Source organism: Rana temporaria, chromosome 3 (assembly GCF_905171775.1).
Source record: "Rana temporaria chromosome 3, aRanTem1.1, whole genome shotgun sequence".
In the NCBI taxonomy this organism is placed as follows: Eukaryota; Metazoa; Chordata; class Amphibia; order Anura; family Ranidae; genus Rana; species Rana temporaria.
In genome coordinates, this window is record NC_053491.1 from 283,638,555 (window position 1) to 283,664,401 (window position 25,847).

The 25,847-nt window shown below is 43.1% G+C and overlaps 1 protein-coding gene across 1 annotated transcript in view; it reads right to left on the reverse strand.

Moving 5' to 3' along the window:
* The window catches only part of CTNNA1 (catenin alpha 1), a 137,017-nt gene extending 113,620 nt beyond the window's left edge, over positions 1 to 23,397 (reverse strand). The window contains exons 1-2 of the mRNA XM_040344709.1: positions 23,233 to 23,397; positions 16,566 to 16,669 (exon numbers count right to left, since the gene is read on the reverse strand). Coding sequence (XP_040200643.1) covers positions 16,566 to 16,667 — 102 coding nt within the window. The 5' untranslated portion in view covers positions 16,668 to 16,669; positions 23,233 to 23,397. The remainder of the gene's footprint in view (positions 1 to 16,565; positions 16,670 to 23,232) is intronic.
* Positions 23,398 to 25,847: the final 2,450 nt, after the last annotated feature.

Sequence of the window (25,847 nt, forward strand, 5' to 3'; positions counted from 1 at the left end):
CTGTCGCTGAGGTGCAAGAACCGCAGGGCTCTCGTATGGAGGAGAGAAGTACTAGCGCCGCTATTCCTTCTGGTGAACTGGCAAGCACCAGCGGCCTAGTACATCCTGGTCATATATCCAGCACTGCAGTAACACTTGGTGACGTGGCGAGTCCCATAAGTGCAGTTCAAGCTGGAGAGGTGGCAAGCACGAGTAGTGTCCCGCTGCCACCAAGAAGAAGAAGACGACAAAGACAGGCCCGTCCCCATAGTGCCCTTCCTGCTGCATTCGCCAATCCTGATTGGGTACCCACCACTTCTGCAGCACCCGTACTTCCCCCATTCACTGGCCAACCCGGAATTCAGGTGAATACAGTTGATTTTACGTCACTGGATTTTTATTCGCTGTATTTCACGGAAGATCTCTATAGATCTATTGTGGACCAAAGCAATTTGTACGCTGGTCAATTCTTCGCCGCTAATCCCCAGCTGTCCCTTGCCAGAGATTGGAAGCCAATTACGGTTTCCGAATTTAAGATCTTTCTGGGCCTTTCCCTCATCATGGGCATTACTAAAAAGAGTGAGCTGCGGATGTATTGGTCCACGCACCCAGTTCACCATATGCCCATTTTCTCTGCCTCCATGACCAGGACACGATACGAGCAGATCTTGCGGTTCATGCATTTTAGTGACAATGAACTCTGTCGTCCTCGGGGAGACCCTGAATTCGATCGGCTCTACAAAATTCGGCCCCTCGTAAACCACTTCAACGAACGGTTTGCAGCCTTGTATAATCCCAATCAAGTTGTCTGCGTTGATGAGTCCCTGGTTAAGTTTTCTGGCCGCTTGTCATTCAAACAATTCCTTCCCAGCAAGCGTGCCAGATACGGGGTCAAGTTGTATAAGCTCTGTGACAGGGCAACAGGCTATACATCTAGCTTTATGGTTTACGAGGGAAAAGACAGTCACGTAGAGCCGGAGAATTGCCCTGATTACATAGGGAGCGCTGGTAAGATAGTGTGGGAATTGGTGTCACCCTTATTCGGAAAGGGGTACCACTTGTACGTGGACAATTATTACACAAGCGTGCCACTTTTTAGTCACCTTTTTGATTATGGAATTGGCGCATGTGGCACCGTGCGACCTAATCGCCGGGGCATCCCCCAACGGCTTGTAGAATCCCGTCTTAGTCGGGGGGAGAGAGCCTGCTTACAGTGTAATAATTTGTTAGCAGTGAAGTGGAGGGATTCACGGAATGTTTTCGTTCTGTCCACGCTTCACGCAGACACGGCAGTCCAAATTCCTACGGCGACTGGTGTTGTGGAGAAACCCCTCTGTATCCACGAGTACAACCTTAACATGGGAGGGGTGGACCTCAATGACCAGTTGTTGGCGCCGTACCTAATTGCCCGGAGGTCCAAACGCTGGTACAAAAAAGTGTCAGTGTATTTGTTTCAATTGGCTTTGCTGAACGCTCATGTGCTATACAGAGCTTCAGGACGGACTGGATCCTTCCTAAAATTCCAGGAAGAGATCGTCGAAGCCCTTCTGTTTCCAGATGGTGCTGTGCCCCACCTTCCCAACGCAAATGCAGTGAGCCGGCTGTATGAGAGGCATTTTCCTTTTGTCCTCCCTGGTACCCCTACCCAAAGAACCCGCCAAAAAAGATGTCGTGTCTGCAGCAAACTCGGATTTAGGCGTGACACCCGCTTTTATTGTCCCGACTGTCCTGACCAACCTGGTCTCTGCATTGGTGTATGTTTCAAACGCTACCACACACTAATTGAGTTTTAGCGTAGGGTACAGCACCACACAGTCCTAGGCACACCAACACAGGGTCTCGGAATATGTGATGGCCATCACATTTTGAGAGACCATAATCTGCAACGTTCAGTTTACAGTTTTCTTACAGTTTTTATAAAAGTGAAAAAAAGTGGAAAAAAAATTAAAAAAACTTACACAAAAACACAAAAAAAAATATAAAATAAAAAATCCAAAAATAGTTGTGGTTGTATTTTTCTCCTCTCTTTATTGTTCTCTTATGTTCACTCTCTACTGTCCACTCACTATTGTTCTATATCTATTCTCTCTATTTTTACAATGTTTTATTGTATTTGCTTTGCAGGTATGGTATGTTATACTGTAATGTTTGTTTTATTGTTAACCATCATTTGTTTAGCAGGTACGCCATTCAGTTGCATCGCGGATTTATTTAGCGTGACAGCAACAGCGTTTGCTCCCACGATTTATAAAGCTGTGACTCCAACGCTGTAGGAGGTGATTTCACCACCACGGTTAAAAAAAAAAGCATATATGCCGAAGCATGGGGGCAGCAGGGGCGGAGGAGCGATTTTGCTCCTAATGCCGCGTACATACGGTCGAAATTCCGACGGAGGCTTGCCCGTGGAAAAGTTCGACCGTGTGTATGCGGCATAACTTTTTATGCGGGAGGATGCCCCCATGCTTTGGCATGTATATTTTTTAGGCACAGGTTGCGTTAAAAAATGTTTTATTTTTTACTGTATTTATTTTTTTGGTATTTGCTTTGCAGGTATGGTATGGTAAGATCTTAATGTTAAAATGTAATGTTACTTTGTTATAATGTTAACCATCATTTGCTTAGCAGGTACGCCATTCAGTTGCAGCACGGATTTATTTAGCGTGACAGCAACAGCGTTTGCTCCCACGATACATAAAGCCGCGACTCCAACACTGTGGGAGGTGATTTCACCACCACAGTTAAAAAAAGAGCATATATGCCGAAGCATGGGGGCATTAGGGGCGGAGGAGCGATTTTGCTCCTAATGCCGCGTACATACGGTCGAAATTCCGTCGGAAGCTTGCCCGTGGAAAAGTCCGACCGTGTGTATGCGCCATAACTTTTTATGCGGCGTACATACGTGTGTGAGCGGCATAACTTTTTTGCGGGAGGATGCCCCATGCTTCGGCATATATAAATGGTGCATGTATGCCCATCATTAGAAGTGGGTGGATGAAGGGAGGTATTCTAATGGTGGGCATACCCACCGATCAATCTTTTTTTCGTTCAGCCAACAGGCTGCATGAAAAAAAAAAAAAGATTACAATACATGTCCAACAAGAACCATCAACGTATGGTATGTTGCTGGACTTTGAATGGTTATACCAGAATGATGCCTGCGGGTTTAGGTATCATCTTGGTATCATTCTTTTCAGCCAGCGGTCGGCTTTCATGTAAAAGCAGTCCTAGCGGCTAATTAGCCTCTAAACTGCTTTTACAAGCAGTGGGAGGGTATGTCCCCTCCCCGGATATAAACTGCGCCATTGGGAAAGTGGGAAAACATTTTATCACACCGATCTTGGTGTGGTCAGATGCTTTAAGGGCAGAGGAGAGATCTAGGGTCTAATAGACCCCAATTTTTTCAAAAAAGAGTACCTGTCACTAACTATTGCTATCATAGGGGATATTTACATGCCCTAAGATGGCAATAAAAATTATAAAAATAATAAAAAAAAGTAAGGAACAGTTTAAAATAAAATTAAAAAAGCAAATTAAATATTAATAAAAAAAAAAAAAAAAAAAAAAAAAAAAGCACCCCTGTCCCCCCCTGCTCTTGCGCAAAGGCGAACGCAAGCGTCGGTTTGGCGTCATATGTAAACAGCAATTGTACCATGCATGTGAGGTATCACCGCAAAGGTCAGATCGAGGGCAGTAATTTTAGCAGTAGACCTCCTCTGTAAATCTAATGTGGTAACCCGTAGAGGCTTTTAAAGGCTTTTAAAAATGTATGTAGTTTGTCGCCACTGCGCATTTGTGCGCAATTTTAAAGCATGTCGTGTTTGGTATCTATGTACTCGGCCTAAGATCATCTTTTTTATTTCATCAAACATTTGGGCAATATAGTGTGTTTTAGTGCATTAAAATAAAAAAATATGTATTTTTGCCCAAAAAAATGCATTTGAAAAATCGCTGCGCAAATACTGCGTGGTAAAAAAAAATGCAACACCCACCATTTTAATCTGTAGGGCCTTTGCTTTAAAATAATATATAATGTTTGGGGGTTCAACTTAACTTTCTTGCAAAAAAATAATATGTTTTTATGTAAACAAACAGTGTCAGAAAGGGCTTTTTCTTCAAGTGGTTAGAAGAGTGGGTAATGTGTGACATAAGCTTCTAAATGTTGTTCATAAAATGCCAGGACAGTTCAAAACCCCCCCAAATGACCCCATTTTGGAAAGTAGACACCCCAAGCTATTTGCTGAGAGGCATCTCGAGTCCATGGAATATTTTATATTTTGACACAAGTTGTAGGAAAGAGAATTATTATTATTTTATTTTATTTTTTTTGCACAAAGTTGTCACTAAATGATATATTGCTCAAACATGCCATGGGCATATGTGGAATTACACCCCAAAATACATTCTGCTGCTTCTCCTGAGTACGGGGATACCACATGTGTGAGACTTTTTGGGAGCCTAGCCGCGTACGGGACCCCAAAAACCAATCACCACCTTCAGGCTTTCTAAGGGTGTAAATTTTTGATTTCACTCCTCACTACCTATCACAGTTTCGGAGGCCATGGAATGCCCAGATGGCACAAAACCCCCCTAAATGACCCCATTTTGGAAAGTAGACACCCCAAGCTATTTGCTGAGAGGTATGTTGAGTATTTTGCAGATCTTGCTTTTTGTCACAAAGATTTGAAAAAAGAAAAAAAAAAAATATATATATATATATATATATATATATATATATATATATATATATATATATTTTTTTTTTCTTTTTTCAATTTTCAAATCTTTGAGTGAAACTCAGGAGAAGCTGCAGAATGTATTTTGGGGTGTAATTCCACATATGCCCATGGCATGTGTGAGCAATATATCATTTAGTGACAACTTTGTGCAAAAAAAAAAAAAATTGTCATATTCCCGCAACTTGTGTCAAAATATTAAATATTCCATGGACTCAACATGCCTCTCAGCAAATAGCCTGGGGTGTCTACTTTCCAAAATGGGGTCATTTGGGGGGGGTTTCTGCTATTTGGGCATTTTATGTGATAAAATGTGACAAAACTGTGATAGGTAGTGAGGAGTGAAATAAAAAATTTGCGCCCTTAGAAATCCTGAAGGCGATGCTTGGTTTTCGGGGTCCCGTACGCGGCTAGACTCGCAAAAAGTCCCACACATGTGGTATCCTCGTACTCAGGAGAAGCAGCAGAATGTATTTTGGGGTGCAATTCCACATATAACCATGGCATGTATGAGCAATATATCATTTAGTTACAACTTTTTGTAATTTCTTTTTTCTTTTTTTTTTTTTGTCATTATTCAATCACTTGGTACAAAAAAAAAAATATTCAGTGGGCTCAATATGCCCCTCAGATTCCTTGGGGTGTCTACTTTCCAAAATGGGGTCATTTGGGGGGATTTTGTGCTATTTGGGCATTTTATGGCCTTCAAAACTGTCTTAGGTAGTGAGAAGTGAAATCAAAAATTTGCGCCCTTAGAAATCCTGAAGGCGGTGCTTGATTTCCGGGGCCCCGTACGTGGTTGGGCTCCCAAAAAGTCTCACACATGTGGTATCCCCGTACTCAGGAGAAGCAGGAGAATGTATTTTGGGGTGCAATTCCACATATAACTATGGCATGTGTGAGCAATATATCATTTAGTGACAACTTTTTGTAATTTCTTTTTTTTTTTTGTCATTATTCAATCACTTGTTACAAAAAAAAAAAATATTCAATGGACTCAACATGCCTTTCAGCAGGTTCCTTGGGGTGTCTACTTTCCAAAATGGGGTCATTTGGGGGGGTTTTGTACTTCCTTGCTATTTTAGCACCTCAAGAATTGAGATAGGCAGTCATAAAATAAAAGCTGTGTAAATTCCAGAAAATGTACCCTAGTTTGTAGATGCTATAACTTTTGCGCAAACCAATAAATTTACGCTTATTGGCATTTTTTTTACTAAAGACATGTGGCTGAATACATTTTGGCCAAAATGTATTACTAAAATTGAGTTTGTTCGATTTTTCTTATAACAAAAAGTAGAAAATATCATTTTTTCTCAAAATTTTCGCTCTTTTTCCGTTTATATCGCAAACATTAAAAATCGCAGAGGCAATCAAATACCATCAAAAGAAAGCTCTATTTGTGGGAAAAAAAGGACGCAAATTTTGTTTGGGTACAACATTGTATGGCCGCGCAATTACCAGTTAAAGCAGCGCAGTGGAAAATTGTAAAAACACCTCTGGTCTTAAGGCTGACAAATGGTCCGGTGGGAAAGTGGTTAAGGGGAACTCCACCCCAAATGTAAAAAAAAAAAAAAAAAAAAAAAGCGTGGAGTAACCCCCGAAAATCCACACCAGACCCCTTATCCGAGCACATAACCTGGCCGGCCGCAGAAAAGAGGGGGAGACAGAGAGCGCCCCCCCCCTCCTGAACCGTACCAGGCCACATGCCCTCAACATGGGGAGGATGTCCCCATGTTGATGGGGACAAGGGCCTCATCCCCACAACCCTTTCTGATGGTTGTGGGGGTCTGCGGGGGGGGGCTTATCAGAATCTGGAAGACCCCTTTATTAAAAGGGGACCTCCAGATTCTGCCCCCCCCATGTGAATTGGTAATGGGGTACATTGTACCCCTATCATTTCACGAAGGAAGTGTAAATAGTTACACACACCGTGGAAAAAAAGAAAATCCAGCGGTGGTAATCCACTCTCGATCTCCGCTCCAACGTTGTCGGTATCCAGCGATAGGTGATCTCCTCTTCGGTTCAGCGATGAGAAGATCGTCCGGGATCCAGAGCGCAGCATCGCCGGCCGCCCGGCGAATGACGCTGATGAAGATAGTGACATTTATTTTATAGGTGAGGCGGGGCCACCCGTCACGTGACCCCGTCCCGCTCTTGACACACACTCTGCTACGTCACTAGGGAAGCCCAGGTTTCCCCCTTGCATCAGAGGGGGCGGGGTCACGTGACAGGTGGCCCTGCCTCACCATTAAAAGAAATGTCACTAGCTTCAGCAGCGTGATTCGCCGGGCTGTCTCTGGTGGAGACAGGTGGCCAGCGATGCTGCGCTCTGGATCCCGGACGATCTTCTCATCGCTGGACCGGAGAGGAGATCACCCGTCACTGTATACCGACAATGTTGGAGCGGGGAGCCAGGACCGAGAGTGGATTACCACCGCTGGATTTTTTTTTTTTTTTTATATATAAAAAGGACTTTTTTCCACGGTGTGTGTGTGTTTTTTTACAACCATTTACAGTTCCATCATGAAATGGTAGGGGTACAATGTACCCCATTACCAATTCACATAAGGGGGGGCAGGATCTGGGAGTCCCCTTTGTTAAAGGGGTCTTCCAGATTCTAATAAGCCCCCCGCCCGCAGACCCCCACAACCACCGGGCAAGGGTTGTGGGGATGAGGCCATTGTCCCCATCAACATGGGGACATCCTCCCCATGTTGAGGGCATGTGGCCTGGTACAGTTCAGGAGGGGGGGGGGCGCGTCCCTCCCCTCCCCTCTTTTCTGCGGCCGGCCAGGTTACGCGCTCGGATAAGGGGTCTGGTGTGGATTTTTGAGGGAACTCCACGCCATTTTTTTTTTCAATTTGGTGTGGAGTTCCCCTTAAAATCCACACCAGACCTTAAGCACCTGGTAATAGAACTTGGGGGGACCCCACGCTTTTTTTATTTTTTTATGAATGAATTCTCTCTGAATTGCCGGGAGCCGACAATTCATTATAGCCGCAAGTCAGTTTTAAATGACTTTTTTTCTTTCAGAAATGACACTTTGTGCAGAGAGAGTTCCAAGTACGGGAAACATGCGCTATTTCACATGCTTACTTTACACCCCCCCCCAGGTACGAAATTTAAAAGGAATATTTCACTTTTATTGTTTCACTTTAAGCATTATTAAATTCACTGCTCCCGAAAAAACGGCAGTTTTAAAACTTTTTTTTTGCATTGATACATGTCCCCTGGGGCAGGACCCAGGTCCACAAACACTTTTTAGGGCAATAACTTGCTACAGCGTGAAAGGGGTCCAATACCTCCCTGTATCAATTGTCTAGAATACACAGAGCTTTAGTAAACTAAAGATGGTCATAGATGGAATTTTTTGCAGCAAGGCTGGATTCACGCTTATGCCAATTGGATACTGGTTTCCTCGCATCCAATTCTCATGACAGGAGAGTGACTGTCTCTCAATGGAGCCGCTTCACTCAGCTCTGGAATAGCCATGGAGCGCAGTGCAGAAGTGTCCCGTGTGTCTTTGGCTCCATCTCAGGTCCAACAGGCAATAATTAGGTTCCGATTTGTCCCTGAAACGGTGAACAGAGACGCACAAGACCCCCTGGTGCAAGCTGCTGCGCAAATTATTGTGAACCCAGCCTAACAAAAAAAAAAAAAAAAAACACACCACACACTCTGAGGAGCCGCCATACTTACATCGTATATATAGGGGACATCACATAATATATACTCTGAAAATGTCAAATTTTCAGCTTTAAAATGCTCAAAAATTTGTTTTATGAAAAAAAAAAATTGCATAAAAATAGATAATAGCCAAGCTAAGATTACAACATGAAAGAATATGCAAATAATTTACAAAAAATAAAAGTTTTCACTATGAAATATACTTTATTAAAAACCGAGTGAGAAAATTGTACTAAAAAGTCGTTTTTTTTTTTTTCTTCATAATATTCCTTTAAAAATATCCAATTTTCATAAAAAAAAAAAAAAAAATGCCAATATGAGAATCGCAGGGACCCCTCAACTACCTCTAGTACAAAGTAGAGACCACCAAACACTCCAAGTATAAACAGTCATTATAAAAATAAAAGTGACTCCCTATCCCTGGCTAGTAATCAATTTCCTCAACGTTTTTAATAAAGTAGATTTAATTGTATAGCTGTAGAGATACCCCCGTAGGAACTGCTCAAGTTAGTTCAGTCCATTACTCTGCCTCTCAACCCCAATAACAACCTCAATCCCCTCTGGCACACCTGGCAATAGTGTAAGTGTAATGACCAATGAGAAACACACACACACGTTATGATACATCACAGAAACTGCAATATTTCTGTGGAAAAGAGTAATAGAGGGGAACAGTGTATAGTTAAATAAATAGTCAAATGGAGAGCAATAAGTGAGATGGAGCCCAGGTTCACACTGGGCTGCAGGAGTAAAGCTGTGCGAGTTCAGCTGAACTTGCACGATTTCACTCCCGCTGGCAGTGCCGATTTTGGCCACGATTACAGAAACATCTGGAGTACAGAAACGACTTTTTGAAATCAGTGCAGCGCCGCAGATGCGGTGCGGCACCGATTAGGATGGTGCCATTGTCTGCAAATGCCAACGATTTGACATGTCAAAATGCATGTCAAATCGTACCAGTGTGAACCAGGTCTAAGAGCAATATAGTTCCTAATCCTATATTAAAACTGTTCTCAGGGGATTCCAAACCTGGGGATGTCCCCAAGAGCAGAGACACACTAATGCAAATAAAGCACAATATGACACTTTAAATTGGATTGATTACCTCTACTCAATTTGGCTCTATGAGTCCAGGCATGAGGAGAGCAGAGGAATGACGACCTTTGTGTCAGGTCTCCCTCTACTGTCACTGCAGGGACGTAGATAAAGGGGGGGGTCTAACTACCCTCAGAGCAGTTTGACTGTTTTTTGGGGGAGACTGTAAAAAAACAAAAAACACACAGGAACCTTGCTCTTGTCCGAGTTCTGATATAGCCGCTCTATGATCGGCTGAGCTCAGGGCACTGGCAGTCTGTCACGCGGTTGCACTTCCCGCCCCCTCCTGTCAAAGCCATCTGCTGGAGTGTCTCTCCTCCACATGTAGTAAATGATGGAAGCTACTGTGCAGGGCTTTGCCTTTGTGACAAGAGGAGCAGGGGTGACATTCACAGTAACAGGCTGCGTTTAAAATATCAAAATGGGCATACAGACAGGGAGAAGTTACCAAACAACTTTTTGGGAGGGAGAACTTGGTCTGTGGGATTGTAGGAAAATACACCAAATCCATCACATTGCAGATTAGAGGGGATCCGGATCAACTACTGTAATCATTTTCTACACAGGGTAGATAATCTGCTGCATTCAGCTAAACGACATCCAGGATCCATTGACATAAACTATGTAGTGCATTGTAAACTCCTGACAGCTACACTCTACATGTTCAATTCTACGTGTCCCGTCCCCCCCATCAGAATACACCTGATCAGCGTTGTTGGCTATAGCCTGTGGTGCTGTTCGAAATGGGAATATTCGATAGGCGATTGTACAGTAGTTGATCGGTAATAGGGCTGCAACTAACGATTATTTTCATAATCGATTAGTTGGCTGATTATTATTTCGATTAATCGGATAATAGCCTTAAAAAAAAAAAAAGCATTTTTTTTTTTGGGCCAATTTGTTGTTGGGCAAATTACAAAACACAAATTGCCGCAAAAATACATTACATGCTTTTCTGCAGCTTCTCCATTGAAGTATATTGAACCAAAAAATAAAAAATAGCACCGCTTTGCATTAAAAAGTCCTTGCCCTTTCCAAATACGCAGCAGCTGAAAAAAAATCATGGATGTGAACGTGTCCCATAGGAAAACATGTAAATGAACTGTAGTGTGTTTCTGCAAAAAGCACCAAAAAACAGAGGTGTGACCCCAGCCTGAGATGTTTAGTAACATAATGGGGTAAAAAAAAAACAAAAGTAAAAAAAAAAAAAAGAAAAAAAGAAGAGCAAATAATCGCTACTGTAAGGGGTTCATTTTTTTTTTTACTGTGGGACAGTGAAAGTAATATTTACAGTAGCGATTTGCTTTTTTGTACTATAAAGGGCTAATTTTTGTTTTTTTAACCCCATTATGTTACTAGCCGATTAATCGATTATGAAAATTGTAATCAATTTCATAATCGATTAGTTGTTTTCGGCCCTAATCGGTAGATTGACTTTTGTACAATCGCACTGCAGATACATGGGATTGGAATTTGACCGGTCCCTGCTGAATGTTGATCCACGGTATGGCCAGCTTTAGATTACAATAACACAGTGGGGGCGGATTTCTCCATCCACCTTGCTTTTGTGGATGGGAAAATCTGATCATTTTCTTTTGACAGGCTAAATAATAAAGAATAATAAATCATTGTGTGGCCAGATCTACACTTGCACTCCATATACAGTTGTGCTTATAAGTTTACATTCCCTGGCAGAATTTATTATTTATTATTATTTAATATGAAAAAAAAAAATTAAAAAAAAAAAAAACGTTTCGTGTTTGGCTGAAGCCATCGATTATCAACTGTGTTTACTTTTTTAAATCATAAAAAAAAAATACCCAAATGTCCCTGATCAAAGGTTTATATACCCCAGTTCTTAATACCGTGTATTGCACCCTTTAAAGTGGTTGTAAACTTTAACCTACAGGTAAAGCCTAGATTAAAGCTTACCTGTAGGTGCTTGAAATTTCTCCTAAACCTACACGGTTTAGGAGAAATTGACAAAAATCACAGGCGCCATAGACAACATAGTTAACAAAAGAGAAATAAATATCCCTCTGTCTTTAGTTACCTACGTTAATTTAATATTATTCTCTCGTCGAAAATTGTGTACCCCTAAAAATAACCCAAGAAGGAAGGATTCACTCTGAAACATGTCTGGTTACAACGGGGTACCCTTTTAGCCAGTTCTTGTTCAGGCTGCTATTTCAGGGTATTCCCCACTGTCATGGGTACTTTTCCTCTGTGCATGTAGATTGTTTACATGCTATGTTGTATCATGTTTTATCAATTACTTGAATTTTTAATCATACATCAAAAAAATTGGTGACCAGCCTTAATATTTTTACTACTTGCCTCTTTTACTGTCTCAAAGTCTGAGGGGTTTCCCTTTCTGCTGCTATTTGCATGCAGTTTTTGTAGTTCCACATTTGGGATGTTGGCAGTTTTTGTTGGCATTCTACTTGGCTCATTGTTTTTCTATATGGTGCATGGACATGGTGAACTGGCTAGATTTTAATATATATTTCATTTATGTTGCATGTCATTTATTTAAAGGGTAACACCACTCGTGGGTTGGGGGGAATGGCAAATAAAGAAAAAAAAATATTATAGTGCATATAATTGCAACACTAAATCATATTTTAATTGAATGTTATTAAAAATTACCTTTCCAATCTGCAGCTCGTTTTCTAAAAATGTTCTGCAATATAGCTCATTTTTGGAGAGATACTTTCAATGGGAACTGGTCTAAAGGGATGCAGGCCCAGCAGATTTCCTCAGTGTCCTGCTGCTGCCACATCTGACAGTTAATTATGAAACCCCTCCTATTAGACCCACTCAGAACAGAGGCAGAGACAAACACACATGGATTTCTTAAGAACAAATCCATGTTTGTTATACTCCTTGCAATGTACATAGATCACCTAGAGGGGAATGTTTCCTTTTCTCAACAAAAGTGGCGTTACACTATTTTTTTTATGCAATTTTGATTTAATACAATTTTTGTGATTAGCGCTGTACTGTTTTTTTTACATAATCTTATGGAAATCCACAATGCCAGGCAGAGTCTGGCCTTTAGGTCAGGCAATTTGGGCATTTTGAGGGAAAGATGGTTTGTTTTACGCTAGTAGAATGCAGAGTTGCAATATACTAGAGAAGCTGGGTGCATGCCACTACTTTAATGGAGACTACCATCAGACCAAATACCCTTACGCAGGTACAAATCAGGGGTTAAATCTGGGACCGAAGTGTCCAGGCACTACAGTGAGAAGTTTGTCCCTCGGCAGGTGATCCTTGACAGGGCTGTATTCAATGTCAAGATACAATAATGCTTGCATACAGTAATCCGTGAATTGGCAACAACTCCTGAAGGTTGAGGATCCAATTGAAGCTCTGCAAATTCTGCACGGTTCTCTGAACTATGGGGTGACAGGGATAGAGAGGACAGATCCTTTGGCATGAGAAGAACACTCTGCAAGAGTTCAAGGACTGAATTCCACTGTGACACACCTACATCTAAGATCAATTGATTGCTCAGGGGAGGACTGCTGACCGTGTACAGCAGTGGTTCTCAACCTTCTAGTGCCGTTACCCTTTGATAAAATTTCCCAAGCTGTGAGGACCCCTAACAGTAAAATTATTTTTTAGCGTGGGTTGTCGGCATCCAAGGCAAGACAAGTAATTTGTGCCCCTAACCCATGGACATTTAGCGCTCCGAGTCCCTTCCACTCATATGGTATTAAATCCCATTATGCTACATTTTAGGATGTACCAGTTTTTCTCTTTGTTCTCCTTTCTTTCCCTTTTATCTCTCTACCCTAATTTTTTTTTTTTCCCCATCACTCTCTCTAGCCATCTTTCTTGTTGTTTAATGGCAACTATAATCACAGGTAGTGTTACTCACTGTGTCTCCGACTTGGTGGTGTCCCGCAGCAGTGACACCTATGCTGAAATCAGGAGAAAGGGTCTCCTCCACCCCCCCTCACTTCATTCTTTACCAGTCAGCTGACCTCTAGTCTCTGTGAAGAGGCTGAGTGGGCGGCCGCAGGCTCCAGGGACAGCCCTGCTGGGCAGCCGCAAAAAGGCTAGGAGAGCGGTGCGGGCTTCAGGAACAGCCCAGGATTAGGTGACCCCTGACAAATTGTCATTTGACCCCCGAGGGGGTCCCGACCCCCAGGTTGAGAACCATTGGTGTACAGGATTTGGTGAGGGGGCTTTGCCCAGGAACCTTGAATGCTTTTCATAGAATACCACATCCAAATATTGTCCACAGAGCTCCTACATTGCCGGTGAAGATATTAAAAACGCAAAGGTTTGCCTCCAGGACATTACCGCGGTTGCTCTTAAAAAGTGGACACACCACGGGTATTGAGATCATTTCACTGGGTGTGTACTAGAGGTATCGTAGGCCGGTCTGGGGTTCCCCTTTAGCCACAGCATTCCACACACCAAAAGTTATTGGGAGTCCATTTAATCTGTATATATTGTTACCTATTGCTTTCGTTGTTTGCATAGTGTTCCTGACTTTTTTCTTTAAACTGTTTCAACCAAGTCCTGGGTACTTACACAGGTCCTGGCTGACTAATGTTAACCTGAATTCTTCTTTTCTTCAAGTAAACTACAAGAAGAACTGTGTATTCCTGGCGAGTTATTCCGTTAATAACATTTCTAGGTGTGCCAGAGGGGCTGGACAGTTCATTGGGGTTGAAAGGCAGAGTAACGGACTGAACAAACAAAAGCAGCTCCCTCTGGGGTTTGCTACAAGTGCCCGTGGTAACACCTCAGGATGTCACTCTCAACATGGTGCTAAAAAGGAAGCGGAATCTGGATTAGCCAGGTTCTACTTCTAAGATGGAGTTTTGAATGGGAAGGAAAATCTGGGTGTAGTGGGAGGATGCAAAGATCTGCTAATCACTGGCAACCCCAGCCTCTGAAAACGCACAGTGGGAGGGCGAAATGCATTAGGTGGGAACTTCCAGTGACGCCACTGTAACGGAATGACCCGTGACAACCAGAGACTTTGGAAGGATGGGGGGGTACTCCTGTGCCAGCGTCACTAATGACTCTTGGGTCTAGGGTCACCCTGTGCCCCTTTTGGGCATAGGGTGACTGAGGAATTAGCATGTCAATTATGTTTAGTAAAGGAATGTGACTTGTCAAGCTGTAGTAATTACCTCCTCTAATTGCAGAGACGGGACGTCTGGGGCATGACTAATGATTAGCTCAACTGGATGTCATTATCTAAAAGAATGTGATTGAAGCCCCATTGTGTGATGTGTGGGTGGAGATCTTTGTCCCTGTGATTAACTTTAACATGCTGTACTGTATATAAGAAAGCTAAGATACCATTAAAAGCATTCATACATTTTGACTCATAGAACGGAGCTTGTCTCGTCTTTCTGGGGAATTGGTATGGATCGTGTCTGTTGGATGGTTGGAGTGTCAGATAAGCTGTCGTGGGGTGATAGAATGGGAATATCGTAAATGGTGGTGACCATTACAGCCACGAACTGACATTACATGCTTGTTTTATCCAGTGAATTTGTGAGTGGAAAATTAATACGTTTTAACCTTTTTAATACTAAAATGGAATTGCACCATGGAGATTCCTAGAATACAATTGATAACATGATAAAAAAAAAAAAAAAAAAAAAAAAACACTGTTATACATGATAATAGATGACCCAGCAATAAACTCAGATATAAATAATAAAAATATAATAAATGATATAATTAATTGATGATTCAAACAAATCAAAACCCATGGTAGGTACATGACTGCTGTGACATGGTGTCAACTAAAATAGGGGCTCTACGCATTTCGTGGACTATATCCACTCATCAGGAGAGACTATACAGTAGTGGTACCTAAAATAAATGAGAAGTTGGTAATCAATAGTAATTGATTAACATAAGGAAAGAGAGAGCCAGAGACCTGAAGTCTAAACACTCTTACCTATGGGTGGAGTATAGGAGGTACATAACTTACGGTATGAAATTTAGGAAGAAATGGGGGGTGGTGGAGAGCACCCCCCAGGAGTTGAGGTAATGACCATATAGCGACAGGGAGGCCAGGAATTCTGAGTGAATGAACTTCTCGTGGGAGGAACACATTCGTCCAAGGTTGAAGAGGTTGGTGAAGCAATTAAGGCTTTTGTAAAAAATTCCTGGCCTCCCTGTCGCACCTTGTTTTTGGACTTTAAATTAACAGAGATATTTTTTTTATATACATTTGTATTTTTATTTGGTTGTGCGCTTTTTTCTTTTTTACACACACACACACACACACACACACACACACACACACACACGTTTTAAGCTGAATATTCGGGATATTTAAAGTTGCAGCACCAGTGTGTCATATTTTCTTTTTAAGGGTAGCGCAGATTTTTCCACTACACACATTTTTTTTTACCTTCAAAAAAACAAAAAACAAAAAAAAAAAAAAAGGAAGAAGAAAGAAGATGATGAACTTTTAATACCCTGTCCAACAGAATGCAGTAAATGCTCAAAAACATGAAACCGCGCCTAAATGCATGTGCAAATATACAGCTAGTCCAGGTGTTCAGACAGGCTTTTTCAGATACCTTGTGTCCTAAAAGCGTTCCTTGCTTGGGACAGAGCGACTAACCCCTACAAAAGGAGATGCTGAACAGCAGCAAGAAGAACCTTCCAAAACTCCAGTTTGTAGCCCCTGGAATTAACACTGTGGGCCAAGATATCTGAGATTTCCTGGAACCAAAAGGCCAACAGACAGCCCACCTATTCCAACAAGTTGGGGCGCAGATTCCCTGGACTGGGGACCGGAGCAAGACCTGGCTTCCTTGAATTAACATATCTCAATGCAAGTTTTTGCTAGACTTTGAGCCACGGGCCTGACATGGAGAGGTCACTGCTGCTATTACTTTTGCCAGTGTCTAATCACCCTTTGATAGCTGCGTATTATTATATATCCCAACCCATGTTCAAAAAAAAAAAAAACACACGTCCTGTATGTCTTTAGGGATACTTTGAAGTACATGCCCTGATACTGTAACCTACAGCTGGCAGCTAACATTAGAATTCTAAGGTTTTTTAAAGCTTACATACCTGAGCAACAAGGGGTTCAAGCAGTCGCTCAACTGCCAGGGTACGGATTTCTAAGCTCTTTGGATCCCATTTAAAATTGATATTTCCAGTGTTTAGAGTCATTTCTGAAAAGGAGAAAGAACACAATCAGAATAAGCACAATTAATGAAGCATAATTTAAAGAAAAAAAACGTGAAAGAACTAAAATTTGTATGGACAGACAGAGAAATAGAAAAGAGATTTTGTTAGAACGCAATATTGCGGGTTTTGGCTGTAAAAGGTGTGAGTTGGATTGCTGCAGGGCACACAGCTTGGACTGGACAGCAAGACTTTATGTGGTGGTATGAGTTGAAGCTGCTGTTTACCAATTGGATTGAGCAGTGGTGGTGCGTCCATTAAGGGCGTATGCATTGCATGAATCTATCCATGGCCATTGTAGCCACCCCTATCCGGACGCAAGGCACCTGAATTACAGGAAAGAAGTAAGGAAAGAAGGAAAAGAACGAACAAACGCAGGGAGCACACATCGCTTGACCCGCACTACCCGTCCCACAGCTCGCCGCCATCACCCACTGCCTGCATATGATAGGCACAGTTAGCTGCATTTGAGGTTTTTGTTTCAGTATTTTTTAGTTCCTTTGCACCCCCCCCCCCCCCCCCAAAAAATTTGAGGAGCATCAGCTGCCACTGCCTGGGACGGAGTATGATGGTGACCTCTTCTGTTCTGAGTAGTAAAGGGACTCTGCTCAGCAAATATTGTTGGAGATGTTCTGATGGATTTAGGAGGTGCTTGCAGTGTGCCAATGGAAATATTTCTGTTTCAATATTTTTATTGAAGAGTAGAAAAGTTACAAAGATATTTGATCAATACACAATTTCCACAATCTAAAGTGCTCCTATATCCATAAAAGAAAAGGTGTGCATTAATAATCAAAGAAAAAAAAACAGAAGACGTGTAACCCCATGTTAACTAAAGACTATCCCCTCAAAAGCGCCACTCCCAGGCATATCCGAGGGAGTTTGTTGCGGACAGTTATACACGAACATTAACAATCCAACAACGATATCTTACAGAGAGACAATAAATAACCAATCAACTCGTTATGGCATAATATTTGCATCAAAACCAGTGTGGGTCAATAGAGTTTGGGATATATGGAAGAGAAGGTTCCCTCCTCCAAGGGGAAGGGACCCTCTATTTTCTGCTACGGAATGTTTCTTTTGGGGCTGGTGTCCCAATTGGTTGGTCTGGGTAGGCGACAGGGCCCCAAGATTTTCAAGCCACACAGTTACCAAATGGTTTTAGGATGTACATTGGTCTAATAGCATAAAAAGGGTCAAGTTTTCTGTGGCTGGCTTGAAATTGATGACTGGATAAAGTGGTTCTAAAGGCTGAAGGTTTTTCCTTCATGTATTCTATGCACAAAAATGACCTATGTGCAGCAACGCCTCCCCAATACTCACCTGAGCTCCAGCGATGTGCACGAGTGTCTCGGCTCACTGGGGACTCATCCACTTCACTGGCTGAGAGCGCAGTGGGAACCATTGGCTTCCGCTGTTAATTACCGCCAGTGAGGAGAGAGAGGGGGGGGAGCGGTGCTAAGCCACCGCTCCATGTCTGAATGGACATGCAGAGCAGCAGCTCGGGAACACGCCTGCTTGGGTGCCCCCACAGCAAGCTCCTTGCCCTGGGGGCACTCAACAGGAGAGAAAAGAGCCAGGAGCGCTGAAGGGTGACCCGAGAAGAGGATTGGAGTTGCACAGGACATGCAAGTTAGAGGTAGACCGATATATCGCCCGATATTTGGCATCGGCCGATTATTAATAAAAATTAGGCCGATATTTTACACTGACTGCCTTTCCTCCTCCCTTCTCCACACTCAGCGGCTCTGGCAGCATCAAGCGCCACACAGAGTAAAACTGACAAGTAACAGAGGAGAGAGAGTGGGGAGCTGTCAGCTCGATGTCGGGGGGTGGGCTGGACCCGGCTGGGGTAGGTGGGACCCAGCTATATTACACCAGCCAATGGGATGGTATCTGGGCGGGCCTGTACGTGTATGTGGCCCGCCCCCTTTCTAAAGCAACCCAATCATTGGCTGGTGTAATTTAGCTGCTGGGTCCCACCCACCCCCGACATCGAGCTGACAGCAAAGAAAGAAAATACGCTCAGGTGTGGAAATCTTTAGAATAAATGCTTTCCCCAGGGCCACAGGTGCAGGCAATGCATATGAGATTGCAAAACAAAAGAAAGGATTCTTCTGGCACTCCGAACAAAAGTTGCCTTTATTGTAAAAATCCAAGATAGAAAAACAGCACTACATGTCACAGCATACCGGCAGAGCTGACGCGTTTCCGACGCAACATTATGACAACACGTCCAAACCGACGGAAGTAAACAATGCTGGGGACGTGGCTGGATAGGCCAAGAGGGTTTTTTAATCTCGGTCTCTCAATAAAAAGGACCTGCCACACACTATTCCTATAACAAGGGATATTTACATTCCTTGTAATAGGAATAAAAGTGATCCATAAATTAGTTTTTTTAAGAGAACGTGAAAATAAAAAAAAATTAAGCGCCCCCTTCCCCAGGAGCGGACGCATACACAAGTCGCACCCATATATGTAAACGGCGTTCAAATCACACGTGACGTATCGCTGCATGCGTTAGAGCAACAATTCTAGCCTGAGACCTCCTCTGTAACTCTAAACAGGCAACCTGTAAAAAAAAAAAAAAAAAAAAAGTATAGCATTGCCTATGAAGATTTAACCCCTCAAGGACCGCCGCACAACTATTTACGTTGGCAGAATAGCACAGGTGGGCATATGGACGTACAGGTACGTGCCCTTTAAGAAGCCCAGCCGTGGGTCGCGAGGGCGGCGCGCTCGCGACCTGGTCCTGTCCTTCATGACCATGCCCGCGGGTACCGCGGACCCGATTACTGCCGGTGTCCCACGATCGGGTCACAGAGAGGAAGAACGGGGAGAGGTAAGTGTAAACAAACCTCTCCTCGTGCTTCCTAGTGAGACTGACACTGATCGTCTGTTCCCTGTGTTAGGAAGCGACGATCAGTGATGTCACGCGCACAGCCATGCCCCCCCCCCCCCCCCAACAGTAAGAACACTCCCTTAGGGCACACTTAACCCCTACAGTGCTCCCTCCTGTTAACCCCTTCACTGTAATCAGTGCATTTTTATAGCACTTTTCTCTGTGAAAATGACAATGGTCCAAAAAATGTGTCAAAACGTGTCTGCCATAATGTCGCAGTCACGGAAAAAATAAATAAATAAATAAATAAATAAATAAAAAAAATCACTGAAAATGCCATAAAACTATCCCCTATTTTGTAAACGCTATAACTTTTGCGCAAACTAACCAAAAATAAGAAGAATACGTATCGGCCTAAACTGAGGAAAATGTTTTTTATATATATATATATATATATATATATATATATATATATATATATATATATATATATATATATATATATATATATATATATATATATATATATATATATATATATATATATATATATATTTGGGGATATTCATTATAGCAAAAAGTAAAAAATATTGAATTTTTTTTAAAAAAAAAATTCGCTCTATTTTTGTTTATAGCGTAAAAAATAAAAACCGCAGAGGTGATCAAATACCACCAAAAGAAAGCTCCATTTGTGTGGGGGAGGGAAAGGATGCCAATTTTGTTTGGGAGCCACGTCACACGACCGCGCAATTGTCAGTTAAAGCGACGCAGTGCCGAATCGCAAAAAGGGGCAAGGTCCTTAACCTGCATAATGGTCCGGGGCTTAAATGGTTAAGCGGAGTTCCACCCAAAAGTGGAACTTCCGCTTTAAGCACTCCTCGCCTCCTGACACGCCACATTTGGCATGTCATTTTTATTAATTTTTTTATTAGTAGGACTTTCTGCTTCCTTTTTTTTTTTTTGCCCACCTAGGCAACTCCTCCTCTCACCCTAGGCAGCCCCTACCTGCCAGCAATCTTCTGGGGACACAACACAGGTCCCAGAAGATCGACTGGCCAATAGAGCGCAGCGCGAATCATGCATGTGTAGCGTGCGCCCGGCCGTAAGCTGTAACGGCCAGGTGCCCACAGTTGCTATGACAGCGACGAGGAGCAAGTGTCGGTTTATTAAAAGTCAGCAGCTACACAAAAAAAGTGGACCTCCGCTTTAAGTACCAAAGTTTGGCGATGTTCAGAGTGTGCGCAATTTTAAAGCATACATGTTAGGCATCTATTTACTCGGCATAACATTTACTCGGCATAACATTATACAAAAGTTGTTTTTTTTTTTTAATGCTTAAAAGATCCCCCTTCCTAAAAAAAAAATGCATTTAAAAAATTGTTGCGCAAATACAGCGACATAAAAAGTTGTAACGACTGCCATTTTATTACCTTGGGTCTCTGCAAAAAATAAAATAAAAATGATAATGGATTTTTTGGCCCGGGTGGGAAGTGGTTAACCACTTAACGCCCGCCGCACGCCTATTTACGTCCACAGAATGGTACGTACAGGCAGATGGGCGTATATATACGTCCTTGCCTTCTAGCGGGTGGGGGGTCCGATCGGGACCCCCCCCGCTGCGTGCCGCTTACCTCGGGGAGCGATCCGGGACGACGGCGCGGCTATTCGTTTATAGCCGCTCCGTCACGATCGCTCCCCGGAGCTGAAGAACAGGCAGAGCCGTATGTAAAACACGGCTTCCCCGTGCTTCACTGTGGCGGCGCATCGATCGAGTGATCCCTTTTATAGGGAGACTTGATCGATGACGTCAGTCCTACAGCCACACCCCCCTACAGTTGTAAACACACACTAGGTGAACCCTAACTCCTACAGCGCCCCCTGTGGTTAACTCCCAAACTGCAACTGTCATTTTCACAATAAACAATGCAATTTAAATGCATTTTTTGCTGTGAAAATGACAATGGTCCCAAAAATGTGTCAAAATTGTCCAAAGTGTCCGCCATAATGTCGCAGTCATGGAAAAAAAAAAAAAAAAAAAAAAAAAAAAAAAAAAAAAAAATCGCTGATCGCCACCAATAGTAGTAAAAAAAAAAAAAATTTAATAAAAATGCAATAAAACTATCCCCTATTTTGTAAACGCTATAAATTTTGCGCAAACCAATCGATAAACGCTTATTGCGATTTTTTTTTACCAAAAATAGGTAGAAGAATACGTATCGGCCTAAACTGAGGAAAAAAAAAACATTTTATATATGTTTTTGGGGGATATTTATTACAGCAAAAAGTAACAAATATTGCATTTTTTTCAAAATTGTCACTCTATTTTTGTTTATAGCGCAAAAAATAAAAACCCCAGTGGTGATCAAATACCACCAAAAGAAAGCTCTATTTGTGGGGAAAAAAGGACGCCAATTTTGTTTGGGGAGCCACATCGCACGACCGCGCAATTGTCAGTTAAAGCGACGCAGTGCCGAATCGCAAAACCTGGGCATTTAGCTGCCTAAGGCTGCATTCACACCTAGGCGTAGGCAATAGCGGCGTTTTCCGGCGTTTTTTTTCGGCGTTTTTTTCGCGCGTATTCATGCTAATATGCGCGTTTGCATACTTAGACGTTTTTTTTTTAGCCAATAGGAAAAACTATCATCTTTTCATCACTTGTTGCTATGTTGGTAGATTTTTTTAATCTTCTGCATGGGCGACAAGTTCTATTGACGAAACGCCCGTAGCAAACGCTTGTTGTCGCGCAATACGCGCGTATCTGGCGTTTTACATTGATTTCAATGGAAAACCAAAAACGCTCAAATACTCGCATATCGCGCGTATTGCGCGACAAAAAAGGGTCCGGAACTTCTTTTGACTACAGGCGATGCGCGTCAGGCGCATCAGCGTGCAGATGTGAACCATCCCCATTGACTTTCATTGCTTTTCGTCCCTCTGGCGTTTGTTCGCGTCGCGCTACATGCGACAAAACGCGAAGGTGTGAATGGGGTCTAAAGGTCCGGGGCTTAAGTGGTTAAACTGTAGATCTAGCGCTACCTGTTGTGACTGGGTGTAGTGGAGAGAGATATGGAACAGCAGACACCCAGCAGTTTCTAATTTGAGCACAAACGTCATACAGATAAGGAAGGATTGTTGCAGAATCTCGTGACATTGGACAAGCAATGCAACAGGCAGGCAGAAGAGAAACTTCCAGTGGGAAGGGCGTGGTAGCGAATTCCGAACACCGAATTAGGTAAAACATTCTTGCCTGGAGAACAATGCTGAGGGGAGGGAGGAAGGGGGAGCTAAAGGCCCAGAAAGTTCAGAACTGCTAAAAATTGTTTTAGGTTTACTTTGCTCTAACAAGTCGAGATAGGTAACTGTGTAACGTAAAAGCATGGATAGAAAACGATATATATATATATATATAGGAATATAGCGAGCGAAGAGAATGTGCATAACCTATAGGATATGCAGTGTGGAAATGTCAGTGTTATTCCTTCTCAGGACGTATCACTATTATTATTATTACACAGCAAAGAGACGCCCTGCCACGTGACCGAAACAGCCCCCCACCGCTTCTAAAAGGTAATAATACAAGTTGCGACCCAAGTAACATGGGCAATAACGACTGACAGCGATACTCTAATACGGGAAATAAACACACCCCGAACTCGGGGGGAAACAGGCCCATACAATGCTGGTAGTCCGTAAATCACTCACCAATCGCTCAGTCTGTGTATCCGACGTATTTATAAAGTAGGAAAGAAAAGTTACGGCCGTAACTAAACTTCACTTTATCCAGGTCGGGGAGTTGGTGAGGGAAACAGGATGAGACTGGCAGTTCCTGTCTATAGACTCCTCCCAGTGTGATGACCGTGTCTGCTGCTCCTACTTGCCGGGAATGTGCTGCTGGGTCTTATCTGGCATTCCAGAGAAGGAGTGAGGCACACCTGTACGAGTAGTGAGGGGAGGGTTCCGCTATGGTTTACTATTGCTGGGTTATGTAGTTCTACTGTACATTATACTGAACACTCCTACCTGTTCAGCTCAGCCACACCAGAAAAATAAAGCACACCTACACCCATTTCCACAGTGTGCTGCTGCCTTTCACCTGCTCCTCGCCCCCACAGATATGCAGGAAAGAAAATAGAAACGATGAACTGTGTAGCTTTGCTTCCTATAGACCAGTGATTCTCAAACTGCCGTGCCGCGTGAGATTTGCAGGTGTGCTGTGGGAGTTTGGAAAAATATTTAAAATTGCTAGCGTTAGAAAACCATGACCATATCGGAAAATGTAATGGTAAATCAATGTCGCAAAAGTAACATACAGGCCCGGATTCTCAGAGGACTTACGACGGCGTAGCGACATGTACGCCGTCATAAGTCCGAATCCGACCCGTCGTATCTATGCGCCTGATTCTTAGAATCAGTTACGCATAGATATCCATTAGATCCGACAGGCGTAAGTCTCTAACGCCGTCGGATCTTAAAGCGGTAGTTCCCCCTCAAAAAAATGGTTACCCTTAGATTGATGCTCATTTAGTCTAGGGGAATCGGCTAGTTGTTTTAAAATCGAAGCTGTACTTATCGTTGTAGAGAGCGATCTTCTCCGCCGCTTCCGGGTATGGGTCTTTGGGTATGGGCGTTCCTTCTTGATTGACAGGCTTCCGACGGGCGCATCTATCGTGTCACGATTTTCCCGAAAGTAGCCGAACGTCGGTGCGCAGGCGCCGTATAGAGCCGCCCCGACGTTCGGCTTCTTTCGGCTACTCGTGACGCGATGGATGCGACCGTCGGAAGACTGTCAATCAAATAGGAACGCCCAGTCCCGAAGACCCATACCCGGAAGCGGCGGAGAAGATCGCTCTCTACAACGGTAAGTACAGCTTCGATTTTAAAACAACCAGCCGATTCCCCTAGACAAAATGAGCATCCATCTAAGGGTAACCATTTTTTTGAGGGGGAACTACTGCTTTAACTGCATTTTTTTTTGACCGCTAGGTGGCGCTTCCGTCGAATTCCGCACTGAGTATGCAAATTAGCTAGATACGCGAATTCCCGAACGTACGCGCGGCCGACGCAGTAAAGTTACGACATTTACGTTAGGCTTTTCCCGGCGTAAAGTTGCCCCTGCTATATGAGGCGCAGCCAATGTTAAGTATGGCCGTCGTTCCCGCGTCGAAATTTTAAAAAGTTACGTCGTTTGCGTAAGTCGTCCGTGAATGGGGCTGGACGTCATTTACGTTCACGTCAAAACCAATGACGTCCTTGCGGCGTACTTTGGAGCAATGCACACTGGGAAATTCCACGGACGGCGCATGCGCCGTTCCACAAAAATGTCAATCACGTTGGGTCACAGTAGTTTTACATAAAACACGCCCCCCTGATACAAATTTTAATTAGACGGGCTTACGCCGGCCGATTTACGCTACGCCGCCGCAACTTACGGAGCAAGTGCTTTGAGAATACAGCACTTGCCCGTCTAAGTTGCGGCGGCGTAACGTAAATCAGATACGTTACGCCGCCGCAGAGATACGCTGCTGGACGTGAATCTGGACCACTGTATACAACCTTTTGTACCACCTGCCCCACCCTATTAGATTGTAAGCTCTTCTGAGCAGGGGCCTTTTAATCCTCTTATATAAGGATGAGCTGTGGCATGTTCGCATGGTACACGTGCAGAGCCTGCCAGGAAGTGTGCACGGCGCTGCGCTAATAACAGTCAGGAAGACATTGTCCCGATGCTCGGCTGTAGGGATTGTGAAATGTCTCCCTGGCTGTGATTAGCGCAGTGCCGTGCACACTTCCTGGCGGGCTCTGCACGTGTACCATGTGAACACGCCACAGCTCATCCTTACTCTTGTACTGTATTGTCTCCCTTTATATTGTAAAGCGCTGCGTAAACTGTTGGCGCTATATAAATCCTGTATAATAATAATATAAGAACGCAATCTCTGTCAGTCTGTCCTTCATTGGAGTCTTTCTTAACACAAGACTTGTGCGAGATCTTGGGAGAACGCGATCGCTCTAATTACTTTATAATAATAAAGACCGTTCCGTTACAACGTTTATGCTTATAAATAAAGTTTGTTCATTGTTTAGCGATGGAGAAATAATTAACCACTTAAAGCGGGGGTTCACCCAAAAAAAAAAAAATTTAAATTGCATCTAGCAGATACAGCATATTAAGGACAATAGATTTCGGCAGTTTTTTTTTCTTTTCTTGGTACATACCTTTATATCCTGATGTTGTCCAGGGCTTCCGGGTTCCGATGACTGCGGGACTGGGCGTTCCTATCCTTCCGTACGATGATTGACGTCTTGTGAAACAGGTG